This window comes from Lissotriton helveticus, chromosome 10, assembly GCF_964261635.1.
Source record: "Lissotriton helveticus chromosome 10, aLisHel1.1, whole genome shotgun sequence".
In the NCBI taxonomy this organism is placed as follows: domain Eukaryota; kingdom Metazoa; phylum Chordata; class Amphibia; order Caudata; family Salamandridae; genus Lissotriton; species Lissotriton helveticus.
In genome coordinates this window covers 656,333,695-656,356,887 of record NC_136071.1, presented here as the reverse complement: position 1 = coordinate 656,356,887, position 23,193 = coordinate 656,333,695, and the positions used below count along the sequence as shown (strand labels likewise).

Here is a 23,193-nt window from a genome sequence, read left to right as displayed (position 1 = left end):
GTCTGACCATCATGTAGTCCTAGGTTCAATTATAACTAAAGAGGTCCCTATCACTAGGATACTCCCTCTTAGTCGTGAACCATTTAGGGCTTGGAAAGAAATTAACAATCCAAGCCTTAAACTTTTACTTGACAGTACTAAACCGACTCTAAGGATCCTGATATCGCCACCAAGCAATACCATGATTGGTTAGGTCAGGCTATTAACGAACTGGTTCCGCTCAAATTGATAACCAGAAATAGGAAAGCCCCCTCAGCCCCATGGTTTTCTGAGGAATTAAGGAAGCAGAAACAACTCTGCAGGAATAGGGAAAGACATTGGAGAAAAAGTTATGATGAAGAAAGTAAAAATCATTATAAAAAGATGTTGGCTCAGTACAAAGCCATGATTATAGATGCCAAAAAGAAATACTTTAGTGAGCAAATAGAGAGTGCAATAAACTCCAATAAGAAATTATACGACATCACAAAGCAGTTAGTAGAAAATACACCTGATCTTAATCCCCCTGCCTCACAACTCTTTTGTGATGCGTTAGCATTATTCTTTTTCACAAAGGTGAATGACATATACTCAGCTTTCTCCTCCAATGCTAATCATAGTACAAACATTGTACACCTTTCTTCTCCTAGCAGTGCATTTACTCAGTTTGCTGAAATCACAGACATCCAAACCAGAGATATTGTAAGCACTTTTAAATCAGGGTCTGCTTTGGATCCATGTCCATTGAAAACCCTCTCCCCTATCATGGATTCTTTGATTCCGGCTATTACACAAATTTGTAACTCCATTTTCAGCACAGGTATTTATCCTAGCTCGTTAAAAAAAACCCTCCTGAAACCCCTTCTAAAAAAACCTTGCCTAGACAAAACAGAATTGAAAAACTACAGGCCTATTGCCAATCTTCCATTTCTGGCAAAGGTTGTAGAAAAGGCAATGAATACCCAGTTAGCAGCTTTTATAGAGGAGCATCACCAACTTGACGAGACCCAATTTGGGTTCCGCAAGTTCCATGGAACAGAAACTGCTTTGATTAAGGCTGCCGATGACATCAGAGTCATCCGAGACCAAGGAGGCTCAGCACTACTGGTGTTATTGGACCTTTCAGCAGCTTTTGACTCGGTCGACCATCAAATTTTGGTCGACCGTGTCGAAAAAATGTGTATTCAAGGGACAGCTAAGAACCTATTGGCCTCTTTTTTGACCGATAGATCTTAAGCAGTGACACTCGGACCATACCAATCGGCTAACTTGTCTCTGCCGTGTGGGATACCTCAAGGTTCATCCCTCAGTCCGACACTATTTAACATTCTATGTGTCGGACCTAGCTAAAACCATCAAAGCACACGGGATGAACCTTACCTCATACGCAGATGACACACAGCTGGTTCTAGCTATCAAAAATGATGGAGAAAAAGTGGAAGAGGGTTTCAAAACAGGCATGATGGCAATTGGACAGTGGATGTCCGTAAACTGTTTAAAACTTAACTCCGAAACAACGGAGGTGGTAACCTTCGGACATCTATCTCCTAGTTGGTCCCCCGTCTGGTGGCCATCATCTTTTGGAAGTTTGCCGAACCCAGCTTCCAAGGTAAGGAACCTGGGGGTTGTCTTTGATAATGACCTTAATTTTGTTGCCCATGCCAATCAGACTGCTACTTCAGCGTTCCATAAGTTCCGATTGGTGAAAAAAATTCTTCCGTTTCTTCCGAAGAGTGTAGGCAAAACGTTGGTAAGTTCCTTAGTCTTATCTTCGTTAGATTACTGCAATGGCTTATTTGCCAATGCCCAGATTAGAGTCATCAAGAAAATGCAGACTGTACAGAATGCGGCGGCCAGACTTCTCTCGGGTACCCCCCGGTATAAACCCATAGGTGATACAATCAGAAGTTATCATTGGCTCCACATTGGAAACCGTATTAAATTCAAAACATTGTGTATAGTTTATAAATCACTGCACCAACAAGCACCTCAGTTTCTGAGAGATCAGTTAATACCATACTGCCCATCAAGACCACTCCGTTCATCCACTCTTAATGAACTGGTGGTACCATGTACCAAGTCGGTCACTTGGGGAGATCGCCGCTTTCTGGTTGCAGCCCCAAAACTATGGAATACACTCCCCCAGTTCATCAGGGCCAGCCCCTCTCTCATGTCATTCCCGGAAACAACTGAAGACATGGTTGTTTAATCAATAATTGTTAGAAACCCAACAGTGGAGAAGTTTGCAGTAGTAATAGCGCCGAGACGCCCACGGGCAATTGTTCGCGCTTTATTAAATATTATTAATAAATAAATAAATCTCTCTCCCCAGCTCTTTTTAACCTCTATCTGGAACCGTTAGCTGAAATACTGTGCATCACCAACATCTCTTTCCACATGTATGCAGATAACACACAGATCTACATCAAAATCTCATCCCTAGAGGAGATCAAAACAATGAACGAGGCTCTAAAGCTGGCTGTTCAATGGCTTGCTAGCAACCAGCTCAAACTTAATGTGCAAAACAACTGAATTTTGTATTATTTTTCCCTCCTAAAAGTTCCACTGACATAGTTGAATGGACAAAATCGATCACCGCGCTGAACTGCACCCCGACCATAGTGGACTCAGCCAAATCACTAGCAATCACACTGGACAAGAACCTGAACATGCAAGCCCCCATCAACACACTAGCCAATGCAAGATTTCAACTGAGCTACCTGAGAAAACTGAAACCATTCCTAGATACATCAGACCTTAAAATGACAATACAGGCATTAGTTCTCTTTAGGATTGAATACGATGCCCCACCGTCTCTGGCCTACCCAAGATCTCAACAGGCTCCCCTAGAAGCTTGTCTCCACGCAGCCGCAGGACTCTTAACAGGTTCAAAAAAAATTCGACCACATCTCACCGCACCTGAAGGCACTGAACTGGCTTCCTTACGAAGCCAGAATCCAACTCAAGTTGACCTGTATCACACACAAAGCGTTACACACTAAATCTCCGGTGTATCTTGCTCAAACAATTTTGGTATCCGGAGGAGGCAGGCATTCCCAGTCTGCCAGGGATTTTGTTCTGAAACCACCGCTTTTCCGGAAGAAGAAAACATACAATTGAGCTTTCTCTGGGGCAGCACCTAGAATCTGGAACTCGCTGCCGCCTAACATCAGAAGAATACCTTCTTTGTCAAGATTCAAAAAAGAAGCCAATACTTTCCTAATTGGGCAAATTCCTTCCATAACCACTTTCAGCGCATATACAGCTCAGCGGCCTAGCAATATGCTATTGCTCTCTTCTTGAACTCTACCTGTGTAAGCTGGTCTTGACTTCATTGATGTAACATATGCGATTCTTGTATCATGGTTGTTGCTGTTCCTTTTGTATCATTCATACATCACTGTCACTTTAAGGGGCTGGTGCTGTGCAGTCTTCCTCTGCTCCTGCTAACATCTGTTGATCTCCCTCAAGTGTATTCATGATCACTGATTCCTACTCATTGTAAATAAGTTGTTAGTCCGTCAAAATGTTCTCATGATCGCCTGTTCGGAATCTTGTAACTAACTTGTTATCCTTGTAAAGCGCTCTGATACCCTAACTGGTCGCGTTCACGCTCTATAAAACACTAAATAAATACAATGCAGGCTAAAGTTTACAGTTGGCCCCAAAAGGTCTTGCCCAGTGCCCCAAAAATCCTTAACCGGCAGTGCATTAAGTCTCTCTTTATTCAGATGACTCACCACAATGATGATTTAGGACAGAGGATGAGGCAAATGAGATCAAATTTCCCTAAATTGTGTGATCAACATATTCGTTCCGATTTGATGCTAAATCATAATTCAGGACTGATTATGTAGTATCCAAGCGCGTTCCTCTTCCTGGTCTTTTTTTATAGCTGCATATTGAATATACAATTTTTTTTATTAGCTAGTGTCACAAATATATTTTCCCATGGTCACTAGCCACAAAAACATGTAAGGTTTGCATGTGCACACACCTTAATTAATAATTCTGTTGTAATTGGTTGTAAACATGCCATTTTGATTGTTACTTTATTTTAACATGTATTTTCTGCCATGTAGAAAAACTGAACTTTGTGCATGTTAACTTTCAGAATTAATGTGACTATTCCGGAGGGCTCGTTGATTGCTGTTGTTGGGCAAGTTGGCTGTGGAAAGTCTTCCCTCTTATCAGCGCTGCTTGGTGAAATGGAGAAAATGAATGGTTTTGTTGCTGTTAAGGTAGACTTGCGTCTAAACATTCCTATTTTTGTTCCTTTTGACATTCCATTTATAAACCCATGGAAGGCAGTTTTTCATTCAATTGCATATAGCCAGTACTGTAGACATGCAACTTTCTGAACTTTTTCAAAGTGTAGTCAATTTCTGTATTCCTGTAAAGTGAACTGACATTTTAACCACTAAACAATTTTTTTTCTTTCTGATGGATTCTTTGAACTCTTGATTATTTACCTTTTGAAAGGTGTTGGGTGGTGACATTGGACTTGCGGTAGCCTTGTACTGTCTCGAAGTGGCAGTGCAGAGCTGTATATAAGCACTGGCCTGTCCTCTTGCTCTCAAGAACAAAGGCCATGACTATAAAATGCAAATGTTGGTCATGGATATGCACATTTGCCTTTAGTTTCTAGGTTCCAGTCGTGACTGTCATTGGTCAAACGCACCTTGATGCATGCGAAGACTGTTAGGGAGCAAAAACTGCATCGCACAACACACAGAAGGGGGACCAATCTCACACTAAGAAAAGACTGCGCACACCTAACAGCCTCCCTCCAAGGCTTTGGTTTGCTTGAAGCTCAAGTAGTGACATAAGTGCAAAAAGGCCAAGCAGGACTCATCTCTGTCCCTCACAGGAGAGACGCTGTACAGCTGACACTACAAAGATCTGACTTTGCAGGCATTATCCGAATCGGAACAAATTCCAAACCGGTCCCGGAGCGCTTTGTGTTACCTGAGCCATCATCAACCCTGCTGCAGAAAAAGACCTTCAGAGGCCATGGTGCAAATATTCATGTTCATAGCGATTCCGGCATACTTTGGACCCTGTGCAGCCAAAGGAGCCCCCAACTGTACTTGCACCTAACGGCCCTTGACTTGTCGCAACTGACGTCTTCAGGCCTCTTCCATGCCCTTTGATGGTTCCAGACTTTTCGGAGGCAAAGTCTGAGACTGATCTGGAGTACTTTGAGGATCACTGTGTTACAGCCTGATCCTTAGGCTTACTCTCCGCAGCCTATCGGCTCCACCAACCGTACAGAAAATTCAGTGGACACTTGTTAGGGCCAAACTTGCTTCTCAAGACAACCTTCTCAGCCCATGCAGCAGCCAGATAAAACTTCTCGTGGCACCTGGGGACGTAGTCATGAACACCAGCAAGGACAACACACTCCATCCTCCTCACCTGCCCCAGTGGCTACAAAGCTTCTTTGACTTGCCCGCCTGTGGCCATGCTCGGCCAGTATAGGGCAAAATAAGTCATTTTGTCTTTTGCAGCCCGAGGGTTGTAACATAATATCAAGAGGGGTTACATTATGTTCGAGGCATATGAGATGCAGATTACACACTGTGCATAGATGGCCACCTAGTGTTGGGCCCGGATGTTTGCAATTTGTTTTTGTTGTAGATAAGTCTTTGGAAGTCACAGGACAGGTGACTCCTCCTTTGGATCATACTGTGCATGGGCATCGGCACCATCCCCAGTTTGTTTTTTTCCGCCACCGGGCTCGGATGTGTTTCCAGCGCTCTGTGTTGGAACAGATTTCCTTTGACGTGCAGTCCCCACCAGCTTCCAGAATTTAGTTTCGAACGAGTTTCCAGTCGACGCTACTCTACAACATCGAAGATTTCGAATCCGGTCGTCGACGACTGCCTTCGGGCCTAACTAGGCCTCGACTCCAGCTCATGGAAAGGACGCCATTTAAAAAGTGTCCTCAATGTGGGTCGAAGTTTCCCCACACCGACCTTCATGAGGTGTGTAACCTTTGCCTCTCCCCGGAGCACGAGGCCAGAGACTGTTCCTCTTGTACCTCCTTTCGCTCCAAGAAGACGATCCGGGACCGAAGAGCTAGGAGAACAATGGCTCTATCTTCAGCTCCGATTCCAGACGACATCTTCGCAGAGAACGTCGACGTCCCAGAACAACATTGCGTCGACAGCAACTCTGAGGCAGAAGATTCCGAAGTCGAGGGCATCACTCCAACACAGCGGGTCGTAAGTAAGACCGTCGAACCCGACCCTTCCTCGACACACCCAAAGAAGTCTCCGGTCACACCCTCGCCCTCGGGCTCAGGTGCACACCGAGACACTGTTATGTTATGTTATGTTATGTTATTAAAATTTCTAGAGCGCACAGCTGCCCCAGCAAAGGGGCGTCCTGGCGCTTTGACAGATGCTATAACATAACACACTAAAAAGATTAGCCAGAAACTGGAAAGAGGAAAGTTTTAATGGCCTGCCTGAAGGCAAACATATCCTCAAGAGCACGAATGTGGACTGGTAGCGAGTTCCATAGGCCAGCCGCTAGAACCCTAAAAGAACGGCCACCCATCCTGCTCAACCTGAAGCGTGGGCAGACAGCCAAATGGAGACCCTCCGATCTTAAAGATCTCGATGGCACATAGGGTGTAAGCAGAGTAACAAGTGCCGGTGGCGAAGAAGTTTTCAAAATTTTGAAGGCCAGACACAGCGCCTTGAACTTGATTCGCTGTCTGACCGGGAGCCAATGCAAGGCCATGATGGTGCCCGACACCGAACAGTGTCTGGGAAGGCCCACAATGGCTCGTGCCGCGGCATTTTGTACTCTTTGGAGCCTAGAGGCCTCCGCTTGATTCACCCCTAACAACAGTGAGCTACCGTAGTCCAGCCTAGATAGTATTGAGGCCTGAACTACGAGCTGTCTGGTAGGGGGATCAAAGTACTTCAAGACTGGCCTAATACCACGCAGTATTCCATAACATGTGGCAGCCACCTTCATGGTGTGGTCCTTGAAGGAAAGTGCAGAGTCTACCCAGACTCCTAGATTTCTCACTCCAGCCACTGGAATAGGTGTGACACCAAGCTCTGACGGCCACCACTGATTACCCCATAGCTCAGCTTGCTTCCCAAGAACCAATACCTCCGTTTTGGTGGCATTCAACTGGAGGCAGTTGGTGCGAAGCCAGCTTGCTACTGCCAAGAGACCCGCACGGAATCTCGAAGCTGCTACCTCGGGGTCTCCGCTAAGTGTCACCGCTAGCTGTGTGTCGTCCGCATATGAGGCCATCGTAAGGCCCCACTGTTTGACGACACCAGCCAACGGTTTCACATAGAGATTAAATATAGTCGGGCTCAGTGAAGATCCCTGAGGAACCCCCGTCTTCAGGGGGTAAGTAGTGGATTGGCCAGGTGGTATAGCCACTTTAAAAGTACGATCAGCCAGAAAGGACCGGAACCATTGGAGAGCGACATCCGTCACTCCCGCCTCCTGTAAGCGCTGGATAAGTATTTGGTGGGACACAGTATCGAAAGCAGCGCTTAAATCTAATAATATAAGCGCTGCGGTATGACCCATGTCAAGTACCTGGCGAAGATGTTCCAAGATGTAAAGTAGTGCCGTCTCGGTACTGTGTCCTGACCTAAATCCATTCTGGCTGGGGTCCAAGATCTGGTTGCAAGCCAGATGCTCGGACAGAACCGAGTTGACATGCGCTTCTGTTACCTTGGCAATCCACGGCAACAGGGAGATAGGTCGGTAATTTTCTGGCAGTCGGGGGTCAGAATTTGCTTTTTTTAATATGGGGGTAACCACTGCCTGCTTCCAGGCCGCGGGTACAGTTCCAGAAGACAGGGACATATTAATGAGATCCAGTATGGGATTACGACACAGCGGGGAGAGTGTATTAATGAAGGCAGGCTTCAGCGGGTCCGCCGGGGAACCTGATTTGACCTTGAGGCTGAGTCTGTCAAAAGCCTCAACCGACAATTCAGGTAAGATAGCCAGAGGCTCATGATCCAATGTATCAGAGACAGTGGCTTCTCGATCCTGGTGGAGTGTGTCGAACCCGTGATATATTTTTTCCACTTTCTCCACAAAAAAAGAGGCCAGTTTATCACAGTGTGAGTCTGTGCAAATCGCCTCTGCTGAGGATCTATTTTTCATTAGGTCCTTCAGTACCTTAAAAATCAGTTTTGAGCGGTTGGTACTGGTGGCAAATTCCTGGGCATAAAATGCAGCTTCTGCTTCTAATGCCCCACCTCCAGGCCCGGCTAAGAAGCTAGCTAAGCCTTCCGGCGACTGTGGCTCGAGTCGGCCTCCCCACGGTGCCGGCGCACACCTACCGGCACCGAAAAAGACAACATCACCTACCACGCCGGCATCTAAACAATCTGCGCCGAAGCATACCGCTAGTCCCTCGGCACCGAAACCCAGGTCGGAACCAAGCAAACATGCTTCGGATTTAAAAAGACCACCGGAACCGAAAAAAAAATCTGATCCGAAAAATGCACCCGAACCGAGAAAATCATCGGATCCAAAAAAGAGTCATGCTTCTCCTGTTAAAGACATTGCCAAAAAAACAAATGAAGCTACTTGGGTGCCGAAACCTCCCTCCGCTCCACAAGATCGGCCTCTTGCAGAGGGGCTTATTTCACCCAGACCCTGCACAAAAGACTCTGGTTAAAGATCCAATCACTGGTCGATTAACTCTAAGTTAAAAAAAAAAACGACCACTAGATACACCTGCACCGGCTCCTCATCCAAAAAAGGAGGACATGGCTACCTATCCTCTAAGAGTTCCTTCCCCTTCTCCTACCTATGCCATCACTACCTGTGCCCCTACCACAACATTCCCCTACATCCTCTATCATACCAGATGATGACAACAGGGATGATGGCTCTGATGATATATGGGGTAATGCAGATGATCCATCTATTCCACCAGGCTCTCCTGACCTGTAGGATGATTATAACACCCCAGACATCCCAAATGTCCCTCAGGACGACATATACCTCTCTAGGCCTTCCCCACCAGAAGACACTATGGGCTTCAATCAATTAGTACACAGAGCTGCGCAGTATAATGGGGTGGACATGCATACAGACCCTGTAGATGAAGACTTCCTAATGGATACCTTTGATAATGCACAAAGATCCTCATCCATTTTACCCATGCTTAAAGTAGTGATTAAGCATGCTCTTGAAGTCTTTAAAGACCCAGTTAGAACTCTGGTCATAAACCCACGAATAGAGAAGAAATATAAAGCTGCCCCTTCAGACCCAGCATATATTAAAGGCCCAGTACCACTAGACTCGCTTGTGGTTTCCAATGCACGCAAAAGAGCAAATTCACAAACATCAGGTGAAGCTCCCCCACCAGATAAAGAGTCTAAGCTCCTTGACGCATCGGGGAAAAGAACTGCGTCTCAAGCAGCAAACATGTGGCGTATTGCCGATACACAAGCATTATTGGCAAGATATGACAGGGCACATTATGACGAATTAGAATCGTTAATGCAGCACCTCCCTGATAAGTACAAAGATAGAGCAAATGAGCTTATCCCAAAAAGGGAAAAATATTACAAACACCTCCATTCGTTGTGCACTTAATGCAGCAGACACTGCCTCCAGAGAAGTTAACACCAGTGTTTTGTTGCGTAGACATGCCTGGCTACGCATATCAGGGTTCAAACCTGAAGTCCAAAGTGCTATACTTAACCAACCCTTCGATGAGCAACACTTATTCGGACCCAACGTAGATGTATCCCTTGAAAAGATGAAAAAGGATACATACGGCCAAATCTATGGGAGCCCTGCAGTCGCAGGCTCCCAGACGTTCATTTTGCCGCTCATCTTACAGAGGTGCCACCAGGGGATACTCTTCAGACACACATTCTACCTCGTACAAAGGCCCCACACAATCCACCTATAGTAGGGGCTACCAAAGGGGTGGTTACAGAGGTAACAGCAATAAGGGCAGAGGTAAAAAGAACAACTCCCGCTCTGCCTCTACCCCTGCCCCGTGACTCCCCTCCCCCCGCCCCATTCCACTCCTGTCGGTGGAAGACTACAACAATACTTACCAGCCTCGGAAAACATCACATCAGACAGGTGGGTGCTTCAAATAATTCAGATGTTACTGTCTAGAACTAGCATCCACGGCCCCAAACATACCACCCAGGCAGCGTCCAATGTCACAGGAACATTTGTCACTGCTCAGGCAGGAAGTGATATCCCTCCTGCACAAAAATGCAATAGAAATAGTCCCAATGCATCAGCAAAACAAAGGAGTATACTCCCTATATTTCTTAATCCCAAAGAAGGACGGAAAGACCTATTCTAGACCTTAGACCTCTAAACATTTACATACAGTCTGATCAATTTCATATGGTCACACTCCAACAAGTCCTTCCGCTCCTGTTACAAAACTACTTCCTTGTCACTCTAGGTCTCAAGGAAGCCTACTTTCACATTCCTATCCACACAGCGCACAGAAAATATCTCAGATTTGTGCTGGACGGGCAGCACTACCAGTTCAAAGTGCTCCCATTCGGAGTCACAACAGCACCAAGGGTGTTTACCAAATGCCTAGCAGTGGTAGCAACACACTTAAGAAGACAGCATATTCACGTCTTCCCATACCTAGACAACTGGCTCATAAAAGCCAGCTCATACAGCCAGTGTGTACAACACACTCACGCTACCATTCAAATGTTCCACAACTTGGGATTCACAGTAAATCACACTAAGTCACATCTGCAACCTTCGCACATACAACAATATCTCGGTGCTACAATAAACACCCAACTAACACTAGCCTATCCCTCTCCAGCCAGGATAACAAGTGTACAAACTCTCCTAACAAGATTCAAACTACAACACTCGCTTCCAGCTTGAGTGTTCATGCAGCTCATAGGAATGATGGCATCTTGCATATTTATAGTACCTCATGCAAGACTGCAAATGCTTCCACTTCAAGAGTGCCTTGCACGCCAATGGAAACAGGCTTGTGGTCAATTAACAGACCTAGTGTTGGTAGACAGTCTGACTCATCGCTCTCTGCAATGGTGGAGCACCAAAAACCTTTGAAAGGGACGACCGTTTCTAGAGCCAGTTCCTCAAATAATCATGGCAGCGGATGCATCGCTCTCCGGCTGGGGAGCTCACCTACTGCATCACACCATGCAAGGCAGGTGGACACCGCAACTAAAGTTACTCCACATCAACCACTTGGAGTTACTAGCTGTTTTTCTAGCCCTAAAAGCATTCCAAAAACCAGTATCAGGCAAAGCTTTCTTAGTCCGCACAGACAATATGACGCCATGTACTACATAAACAAACAAGGGGGAACACACACTCTGCAGCTCTGTTAGCACAGCAGATATGGAGATGGGCTATACCACTAAAGAGCTTCCTCTTAGCCCAACACGTTCCAGGAGTACAAAACACCATGGCAGATCTGCTAAGTCGACAGACACAGCAGATCCACGAGTGGGAACTTATTCCGCAAAGAGTTCAACCGTTCTTTCAAATGTGGGGACAGCCTCAGATAGACCTCTGCGCCACCCACGAAAACGCAAAATTTCCCAACTTCGCCGCCAGATATACACACCTGCTGTCCAAAGGCAATGCGATATGAACTGGTCAGGAAAATTTGCGTACGCTTTTCCTCCTCTCCCACTACTTCTGTTAGTGGAACGCAAGCTACAGCAACATTCCCTAACACTCATTCTAGTTGCTCCAACTTGGGCCAGACAACCGTGGTACACCACGCTGCTGCAACTATCTGTGGTACCACACCAGTAACTAAGCCGATCTCCACGCCTATTAACACAGAACCATGGAGAGATCAGACACCCGGACCCAGCTCAGCTCAACCCAGCGATCTGGCTCCTGAAGTCATAGTTTGGTTACCTCAACCTTCCTCCAGAATGTATGAACGTTATTAAAGAAGCTAGACATCCCACTACTAGAGCATGTTATGCTGCTAAATGGAAACGGTTTGTGAAATACTGTCAAAACAACCACATCAATCCTTTAGATGTTTCTATTCAACACATCATATGATACCTATTACACCTTCAAAAGTGTAATTTAGCCTACACGTCTATCAGACTACACCTTGCTGCCATTGCAGGATATTTACAAAATAGACAACATCTATTTCCTTTGAGAATACCCGCTATTTAAGCTTTCATGGAAGGACTCTAAAGAATAATCCCTCCCAGAACGCCACCTTCACCAGTGTGGAACTTAAACATTGTTCTCACACGGTTAATGGGACCACCCTTTGAACGGTTACATAAATGTGAATTGCAATTCCTAACTTGGAAAATAGCTTTCCTAGTAGCTATTACTTCTCTCAGAAGAGTTAGTGAACTACAGGCATTTACCATTCAAGAACCTTTTCTGTAAATGCATCATAACAAAGTGGTTCTATGTACTAATCCTAAATTCCATCCAAAAGTAATTTCACCATTCCATTTAAATCAATCTGTTGAGCTGCCAGTATTTTTCTCGCAGCCACAAACCATCGCAGAAAGAGCTCTACAGACCTTAGATGTCAAAAGAGCATTACTATACTACATCGAAAGGGCACACACTTTTCGTAAAACTAAACAACTTTTTGTGTCTTTTTCAACACCACATAAAGGCAACCCCATATCAAAATATGGGATAGCTAGGTGGATTGTTAAATGCATACAAATGTTAACAGAAAGCCAAACGCACGTTAATAAATTCTCCAAAAGCCCATTCTACAAGGAAGATACGGGCTTCAATGGCATTCTTAGGGAACATTCCCCTAGATGATATATGCAAAGCAGCTATATGGTCTACACCGCCCACATTCACAAAACACTATTGTGTAGATGTGCAAACTAAACAAAAAGCCACTGTGGGCCAGGCTGTACTAAAAACTCTGTTTCACACAACTGCAACAGATACGGGTACTCTCCACTAAAGGTGGGTACTGCTATACAATCTATGCATAGTGTGTAATCTGCAGCTCATATGCCTCGAACAGAAAATACTACTTACCAGTATGCATCTGTTCTTGACATGTAGAGCTGCAGAGTTGCACACGCCCACCCGCCTCCCCAGCTGCCTTTATCTGTTCTAGTATTATCTTAATTAGATACAAATCACATGGACATCACTACTTCTTGTACAGCTCCATCACTTCCCTAATGGCGGAAAACAATCTGGGGATGGAGCCGATGCCCATGCACAGTATGTTCCAAAGGACGAGTTCCCTGTCCTGTGACTTCCAAAGACTTTTCTACAACAAAAACAAACTGCAAACATCCGGGCCCAACACTAGGTGGCCATCTATGCACAGTGTGTTACAATGCAGCTCTACATGCCAAGAACAGATGCATACTAGTAAGTAGCATTTTCCTTTCTCCACCACCCCCTCCCTCCATACATCCCACTTGTTTTTACTTAAACTTCAAAAGTTATGCCATGGGGCCATAGGGAGGATAAGGATCAGGAAAATGATGAAGCGCGCTATTTATTGATGCCTAGCAAAGATTGAGGGCTCAGGTTAGTTTGGGATCTTTGCGCCTTAAATCCCTTCCTGTGGAAGGGCAAATTCAAGAGGCTTTCTCTAGCCCAGGCCCTCTCCTGGTTCTGGTGTATGGATGGTTGACCTGCAGCTTGCATACTTCATTTATGTGTCCTGCAGTCTCACAGATTCCACCTTCGATTCGTAGTGATGCCCAAGCATTTCCAGTTTGCTAGTGTACACTTGAGCCTTATGTTTGCCCCTTGGGTGATTACGAAAATTATGGATCTGGTTGCAGTCCAACTGTGCAGGTTGAGACTACATCTATATCCATACCTCAACTACTGGCTGCTGAATGTAGGCTTACTACAGTCTGTTACAGACCACCACCACCAGAGAATGGTCATTCTTCTTTCAACTTTGGTATTTTCCATCAGCATGCAGAAGTCTCTTCTGACACCTGACAGAAGATTCCCTTCATGGAGGCCATCCTGGACACAGTCACGGCTTTCCCACCCCTGTAGCAATTCCAGCATGTTTCGAGATCTACCCTTGGTTCTTGTGTGGACGGTTGTGAGGTTTGTTGGATTCCTCACCTCATTCAACCTACTGGTCCTTGTCCATTGGCACATGCTGGCCTTTCTGTGGAACCTCTTCTTACAGTGGGCATATTTTCTGCATGGGGACAGCACCTGTAACTTGAAGGAGACAGCCTGGGACCTTCAGCGGTGGCAGGTGAACACCAGCCAATCATGTGGCATACCTTTTCTCTCTCCCATCCAGGGCTCACAAGAGGGACAGAAGTATTCTATTGGGTTGGTCTCTCGGGTGAAGTGAAAATCGGAGTCCATGATCCCCAGTTGACTGAAAGCTCCACATCCATTTTCTTGAGTTTCATGCCATTCAGTTGACACTGAAGGTCTTCCTCCCATCTATCAAGGGGTGGTCAGTTCAGGTCCTTAAGAACAACATGGCCACCATGTGGTACTGCAACAACCAGGGTGGTGTGGAGATTTGGACCTTGTGCCAGGAGGCGCTTTGCAAATTTCTGCACTATCAGGGATATACCTAGTGGCCCATTATTTGGTAAGCTCGCTCAGAACCAGGGCGGACAAGCTTGGCAGCTATCAACTGTCACACCAAGATTGGCATCTTTTTCCCCCTGAAGTTTTATATATTGCCTAAACTTTACCTGAAGGTATCGGTTATCAGAGCGCTTTACATTAGCGCTAGTTGCGTTACACAAGGACACATTAATTTTTTGTTAGGCACGAAGGGGATTAAGTGATTGGCCCAGAATCAGAGCATGTTGTTCGTCATTGCCGAGACTCTAATCTGGGTCTCCAAAATTGAGGTCACACGCCCTAGCCGGTACACAACATCCTCTCCTCTCCTCATCTTTATCCGGAGGTGGCTCAGGCGTCTTCACTCTGTTGGGTTGGTCTGGCTTGATCTTTTCGATAATATCTAGGTAATACATTCCATCTGCAGTGATGTTAAGGGCTCCTGTGCACCTTTCCATCCATTCTATCTCCTGCTCGGAGTTCTGAAGATCAAGATGGACTGACGTCCGCTAATCATGATAGCTCCACATTGAGCCAGAAGTGTCGAGCCCTGATCTGTTGAGCCTGAGCATATGCCTTATTTTCAGTCTCTACCATTGATGGAGGACCTGCTGTGAACATTGTCCACTTGATCTTCTACAGGTCAAGTTAAATGGAATTTTCTGGATCTGTTGTTAAGTCTATCCTATTTAAGGATTTGCAATCGGCACAGTTAAAGGTGATAGATCGGCTGTGTTGTCTTTGCCCATTCAACCTTCATTATTCAGGTCACCAGTTGTGATGAGATTTCTCAATTGACTGACATACTTGTTCCACCGACACATTTTTATATGCCTTAACGACATTTGGCTTGGTCCTTGCATGTCTAATGTGCACATCTTTGGAGACCATACAAAGATGTTCTCTCCAACTGCTCAAGATGGTGTTTCTTTTCATAGTTGCTTCTGCATGCTTCATCAGTGAACTGCAGGCGCCATCAGTGAATCCCCATACATCACTTTCTTCTCATTTATTGGTGTGGATGACATGTGCCTAATTTCTGCCAAAGGTTTTATCACCTTACCACGTGGGCCAGTCCATTGGTTCCCAATGTTTTTTGTTTTTCTCTCTGCTACCACCCTCTAAGGAGGAAGAGAGGCTTCAAAGAAATCTGTTTCTAGCATTCCAGTGTGTCCCAGAGACTACCAAGCTGATTACCAACTTTTTGTGGGGTCTGCCAGTTCTAAGAAGCTTGTTTCCTTCCCAGTGTAAGAATTGGCTTTTGTAGTTTGGTTTGCCCTGTTCCCATCATGCACTGGGACAGGAACAGACTAATTTGCATACAGCCAGGTTCTGAAACTGGGATGGTGCAGTGAGCTAAAAAACGGTGTTGGATCTAGCCCTGATCTCTTGACAGGGTGAGAGTATTCTGCTTAATTCAGAGACTCTGTCCCTCACCACCCCTTGTTGTAAATATTTTTGTCCACCCTAAGCGTGGAAGGGTATACTCAGACATGAGTCCCTTGCTCATTGCACCATCAGGATTCAAGCAAGCCGGGCCGAAGACGGCTGTAATGCCAGAAACCGGTCCCCGGAAGCTTGTTTCCTTCCCAGTGTAAGAATTGGCTTTTGTAGTTTGGTTTGCCCTGTTCCCATCATGCACTGGGACAGGAACAGACTAATTTGTATACAGCCAGGTTCTGAAACTGGGATGGTGCAGTGAGCTAAAAAACGGTGTTGGATCTAGCCCTGATCTCTTGACAGGGTGAGAGTATTCTGCTTAATTCAGAGACTCTGTCCCTCACCACCCCTTGTTGTAAATAGTTCTAAGAAGAAGGCAGTGCAGAAACAAAGGCTTTTCAAAAAGACGTGCCCTGCGCTTTCACTTCTGGAGACAGTACTAAGCTGCCATGGACTCTGATGGCGACACTTACCGTCCCGCAGATGCAATTTCTTTAAATAAAATCCAAATTCTGTTTGGTGCCTGAGAATATTCAGAAGATGAGGTATCTGTATTTAGAGTATCCACCTGATTGAGTGTTACCAAAGATGAGTAAATTTTTTATTTTGGCTGCAAACAAGTTAAAAATGTACATCATTTTTTGTTCCTTCCCTAACTGCTCTTTCTCATTTATTTGAAGGGTTCCGTTGCTTATGTTCCTCAACAAGCCTGGATACTGAATGCTACTTTGAAAGACAACATTGTTTTTGGGCGTGACCTTTCAGAGGGACTGTACAAGCGCGTGGTTGATGCCTGTGCCCTTCGTCCTGATCTAGAGATTCTTCCTTCTGGTGACAGAACAGAAATAGGAGAAAAGGTATCTGTAGTACTGTAGCGGAATTAAAGTATACTGCACTTGAATCAAGACAATGGAGCGTAATGTAGATCTGGCGATTTTTCAGGTTACTTTCACGGTTGCTTTTAACGGACTATTTTCACTGCAGGCATCTTACACCATTTTGTATCAAGGTTCCTACATGGCAACCAATTAAAAGCACTTTTCAAATCTTTTAATGTACGTACCTATAGTAGGATATTTAACAACAAAACGCAGTTATAGTGATAAACTCTGTTCCATAAGAATATAGATAATATCTTTGCAAATGCCCTTAATGACTTTCATAACAAGCATTGGCATAGCTTATAGGTCTCGCCTTTGGGACCTTATAAGTGTTTAGCCATGCAACAGTTGATGTTGCCCCAAGGATATTGTGCTGCATAACTAAATACTGATGTCCCAAAAGCGAGACCTATTGGCTATGCCAATGCTTGGTGCAGGTGTCTCTTCACAGTGGTCCCAAAGCATTGACGGAAATGACATCCTTCAATGGCTTATTCACTTTTCATTTCCACTTAAATTGTGTGGTTTAATTCACAATGATGCAATTTTCTGTCTTTTTATTTCATTTTTAATGCGTGTCAGAGAATCCAAACCTTCTCTGGAGCTACCAAGATGGAACGCTGTATAACATTTCAAATCGTAGGGGGGCGGAGCTAGCCACGGAACGAAATTGCCGCACGGTGAACGAGCTCCTCCGGGGGCCCGCCAACATCATCCTCATCCTGCACTAAAAACGTGGAAACTGCGCTAAATAATTGCAAGGCATACATCACTTGATATGTCTCCAACAATCGGCGAAGAAATGGACAGATTTTGACGGAAGGAATCTCGCCATTAGAGCAGGCAACTTGCCGCGGCCTACGCCGAGACACCCCAGGAGCGGCACCGGGCTATAGTGGAAGGCCAAGCCGAGACGCACAGCACGCAACTCGGGCAGCGGAGGCCCCGCCTACCGCTACGGACCAAAGAGGGCGGCGAACTGTGGTGTTAAGCTCGAGTATTGACAACAAGATCGGCACCATGCCCCAGGGCACTACAGGAAGACGTGGCGATTGTGAGGGTGTGATGAGGCGTCATACCACCGCATGCACCCGAGCGACAGATAGCCGCCATTTCTCATGCGGGCCGGCGCACACGGAAGAACTAGCCGGCTGCCCGTAGTGCTCCGACAAGAGCTACAGCACGGGGGATACGACAAGGTGGAGAGACGGCCTACATGGTGAGGCGTCGGCCAAGGGAGTGGTGGGGCAATCAAGACACGCTAGCGGTGAGCTGACGGTCATACCAACGAGTAAGCCTCGATCGGCGTCTCCGAAAACAGCACGCACAAGAGGTCTGGCACAGAAAAACGAAATCGGATGATAGCAAACAGCAGACACTATCAAGCCGGACATGGCCATTGGAACTGCCACCCGAGTTATCACAATTATACACGGTGCTAAGGCAGATATTGTGCGCATCGGAAGCAGCGAGTCAGCGCAGAACCAAGATGGGCAAACCTGACAAAAATCAGCCGAAAATCTATTTTGAACAGTCCAAAAAAAGTACAGGAACGAGATGGCGTCGACGCCCAGACAGCCCAGACAGCTTCGCAGTCAACGTACGCTGCAGGCGGACATGCGACGAACAGTGTACAGTTGATGTTCATCACCATCCAAACAGCACTGACGAACATATATGGCAAAATAGACAACCTTACACACAGGGTTGATCGCATGTCGGAGCGGCTGGACAGGCACACAGAACGAATAGACATGGCTGAACGCAGGATTACAGATGTGGAGGATGTGAATACTCAAATTACCACAAAGCAATCCGGTGTAGACAAACAACTTGCCGCGCTGATTGCTAAGACAGAAGAATTGGAGGCCCGTTCTAGGCAGAGTAACTTCCGGATTATGGGCATTGCAGAAACCACAAATACTGGCCCCATGGAAAAGTATGTGGAACAGCTCTTGATCACACTGCTGGGCAGAGAAACATTCTCGGAGGTCTTCCTGATTAAAAGAGCCCATAGGTCCCTCGCCCCGAAGCCACCGGTAGGCTCCAGGCCAAGGCCCATTATAGCGAAAATACTGAACTATCGCGACCGTGACACAGCATTACAGAAAGCCAGGAACGGGGAGCCCTGTGACACGAGGGCATGGATATAGCTCTCTATCCCGACTTCACCCAGTCTGTTCAGGAAGCGAGGAAAAAATACATACAAGGGAAGCAGAAACTACAAGAACTGCAAATCCCATATGCAATGCTGTACCCTGCCAGGCTAAAGATCACAGATGAAGGATCAGTGAAGGTGTTCAATGATCCTAAAGATCTCTACAAATACTTGCAGCTCAGTAAACCGAAGGGAGAACGCAGACGTTCGCCTAGAGACAGACAGCAAGATCAAGGGCCGATGTCTGATGTGGAATAAGATGCCTGGTCAGACCGTATGAAAAAAACACAGAGGAACACAGTTGGTGATACCCCCACTACTGGGGTAGACATTGGATTTCTCTGCAGTTGGATGGTGCATGGGAACAACTACCACCTTATAACGTTCGGAGACCGCACTATTTTGAGACACACGCACGCCGGAGGCTCCGAAGAGTGGCCGCGTTAGTTCAGATATTGGGGAAACAGACAAACCATGACTGTCTATATGATAAACTGTACGAACTATTATGGGATACAAGTTAAGATTGTGAAAAGAGATGCAGGGTCCACAGATACAGTGCACTCCCATGTTAATAGGAAGGGCACCCCTCTGGGCGCTTCGGTAGAGGGGGTTCGGGCCAGGCTACTTCTGCCCACCTGTGTACTTCACAAAGTTTCAAAAACGGGGAAATGTTCGATGCTATGCACGCAGGGAGGGGATGGAGACACATAGCGGAGTTGTGGGTGTTGACTTCGTCCTGGGATCTTAGGCGAAGTGGGAGGGGAAAGGGAGGAGAGGATAATGTTGAAAATCACCGGGCGGCATATAGAGACACCACGTGTCGGTTAAATGATATTACAGGATCGAAATGTATGACGAACACAGATGCAGCTAACTGTTTAAATGTACATTGTGGTAGACATGATGCAGCAGGTTAGAACACTGACTCTTTTGTCATGGAATGTAAGAGGCTTACAGGACCCGCGAAAAATCAGAAAAGTCCTGGCTTATTTAGACAGGCATAAAGTTGACGTAGCATGCATTCAAGAAACACACATTGCACCTCAAAGAGAGTGCTGAATCGGCTACCGATGGGCGCAGTTCCGAGTGGCGTCTTCGTACTCTAACTATGCCAGAGGAGTGTTGATCTTGGTCAAGCGCAGCACTCCTTTTACCCTAATTAACACGATCACGGACGACCAGGGGAGATACATCATACTCAGGGGGAACTTCAGAGGCACGGACATTACAATCATCACGACATATGGACCAAACACGGACGAGCCACTTTTTTATGACACTATCTGGTCTAAGATCCGGGAAACTAATCCAAAAGCAATGATATGGGGGGGGGACTTCAACACATGCTTGGACCCACTACTAGATAAAGCCGCAGGGGCGGACAGACACGGGAGACGCGCGGTCAGGGCCATAGTAGACGGAATGCAGGAATGGGACATGGTGGATGTGTGGCGTAGGGAAGGTACATGCACATCATTGACACATAACACGTGGTCGAGATTAGATTACTGGCTCACTACAAAAGAGGTAAGCACGTGGACCACGGCAGTGGACCATCTGCCTAAAACTCTGTCGGACCATTCCCCGGTGAGACTTGTGTTGGAGGTACCCGCTCACACTCTGAGACAATTCACATGGAGACTCCGACCCGAGGTTTAAAAGACCAGGTGTTCCGCGTGGGACTGCGACAAGGCATAGAGGACTTTTTCCAGATAAACACAGGGTCGGTGGAGAGCCACAGGACAGTGTGGGAGGCTTTCAAAGTAACTATAAGAGGTCACTGTATAAGTAAACACGCAGGAATTCTCAGAGATATTAGACAACAGCTGACAATGGTAGAAAAGGACATTCAGACGTTAGAGACAGACTATGCCGATACCCTGCGGCTGGTGACATTTGAAAGTGGTGAGGCGTAAAAAGATAATCATACTGCACCGTAGCGAGCCCGAACCCCCTTAAGGAGGGTTCGGGGGGATTTCCCCCCCGAGAAAATTTTGAAAAAAGAGTGGACAAATGGTGCATTTTCAAGCAAATGTTGTGAAAGCAGGAAGGTTAATAAAGCAATTGTGAAAGTGCAGTTATTACATTAAGAAAGTGGTGTCATATAACATAGGTAGCTGCTTATTCATCTGCATTGCTGAGTACCTCACAGATGTATTTTAATAACAAACAAATAAACAAGACGCAAACTAGCAGCATTTAAATATTGTTCACTTTTTGTAATTAAAATCAGCACGTCTGTTTTTCATGGATCAAACTTCTCAATGACTTGAACATAAAGTCTGGTATTCTTTTAACTAAGTCACTCTCTATAGAAAGCATCGCTAAGGCATTCAGCCTTTCCTGAATCATGGTATTTCTCAGGAATGTTTTAATTCTATTCAAAGCGGAAAAGCAAAGTTCCGCCTCTGCTGTTGTCATCGGTGTGGTGATGAGTATTTTTTAGTAAAGTCACTGTTTCTGTTAGTGTCTTTTCCATGTTAAGGTTCAGAATTAAAGCAAGCAAAGAAATTGCAGTAGTGGCCTGCCGGTATACATGCATTCCATACAGTACAGTTAATTCTGTTCTCAGATCCTCTTTGTTGAGCATAGGGTAAGCATCCACAGCGGTATTAAGTGCTTGCTCAGGGAAGGAAATATCATATTTAGCAAACCGATCACTTCGTAGTAATGTGGCACTCACCAAATGCTTTGTAAAAGAAAAGCGATCCTTTGCCTGCATAATTATAGTGTCACATCTCTTTGGAAATTCGGACTAGACTGCTGATGTCTTTTCTGCGGTTAGAGAAAGTAGAATCATTTGGCAGTGTGCTGTCTAAATTGTCAACCCTTTCTCTGACTTTCGTTATGCAGTCGTTGATAGCGGTTTCCACATGGATAGTGTCTATTTCACGTTTTTGTAACGTTTCATACAGTGTTTCAACTTGAGGCATTATTTTAAAAAACAAAAAAAGCAAAAACTGAAACTCCGTCTTGCAGTGTTCTAGCAAAGCCACGGGCTTCATTCCGGCTTTTGTAGTCAAAGTCTAGATTGGCTTCTATGGTGTCGAAACATTTCTCAAGATCAACCCTATATTGGTATATTAGGCAGATTGTACGGATGTGAACATTCCAACGAGTTGGGCCTTCCTTTGGAATCCTTCTGTTAACAATGGTATGAAGTACCTCCGTTCTTTTGGGGGAGCTTGAGAAGAATGCTGCCATTCCTCCTACATCCATGAAGAATATCTTTGCCTTACTGATTGTTGCATAATCAGATTTAGTTGGTGGGCATAACAGTGCACGTAATGGGCATTAGGGTACACATCTTCAACTTTTTTTTGTACTCCACCGGAGGTTCCACTCATTACTGCAGCACCATCGTAGCTTTGTGCAATCAGTTTTTGTTTTTGAGGCTGCTCTAGAAAAATCAAGTTTAGTTCCTGTAGAATAACTGAAGAAATGCTTTCTGCACAAGAGTCTCCTAAATGGGTGAAACCATAGAACCTTTCCACAACTTTGTTGTCACTGTCAAGGTACCGAAAGACCAATACTGACTGTGTTTTCGTGGCCACATCAGTGGTGTCATCAGCCTGAATAGCCACAAAGTCTGTGTTTTTCAGCTCTTGTACGATAGTGCTTTTTACAATCTCTAGCATGCACTCAAGCTGTTCATTTTCTATGATTTTAGAGGTGCCCTTTAAGACTGTAGCACTTGATAGATGTGCTTCCATTACATGGTCTATGCTTGCTATTAAGTCCACAAGCCCTTTGAATATCCCAGGATTTGCAGAACCTTCCGATTCATCATGCCCTCGTAAAGCCAGTTCAAAATCACCACAGAAACGAATGCAGTCAATGATTTTTGATAGCACATGTCTATTCCTATCAACTGCTTCATTGTGCTTCTGTATTGTTTTTCAGTAGGCCTCGCTTATGTGGGCTTCAATCGGTGTATCTCCCAACATTCCCAGTCTTGTCAGGTTTTCCATATGTATTTTCGTGTGTGCATGCTTCTTTACTTTATCTGACAAATGCTTCAAGTCTTTTACTCCTTTTTCGGTCCAAGGAGTTTCACCACCAAACAGCAGGCAGGGGAAGCAGAACAGAGCATTTGTTGAAGGACATCCTGTAAGCCAATCAACTTTTGTGTACCAGGTGTTTGTGAAAGAACGTGTGTAAAGCTTCCCT

At 45.5% G+C, this 23,193-nt stretch overlaps 1 protein-coding gene across 2 annotated transcripts in view; it reads left to right on the top strand.

Moving 5' to 3' along the window:
- Nucleotides 1-23,193, top strand: part of LOC144784432 (multidrug resistance-associated protein 1-like) — a 1,651,426-nt gene that overhangs the window by 777,492 nt on the left and 850,741 nt on the right. For both annotated transcript variants that reach the window (XM_078663183.1, XM_078663184.1), the window contains exons 16-17: nucleotides 4,094-4,220; nucleotides 16,662-16,838. In XM_078663183.1, the coding sequence (XP_078519309.1) occupies nucleotides 4,094-4,220; nucleotides 16,662-16,838 (304 nt within the window). The remainder of the gene's footprint in view (nucleotides 1-4,093; nucleotides 4,221-16,661; nucleotides 16,839-23,193) is intronic.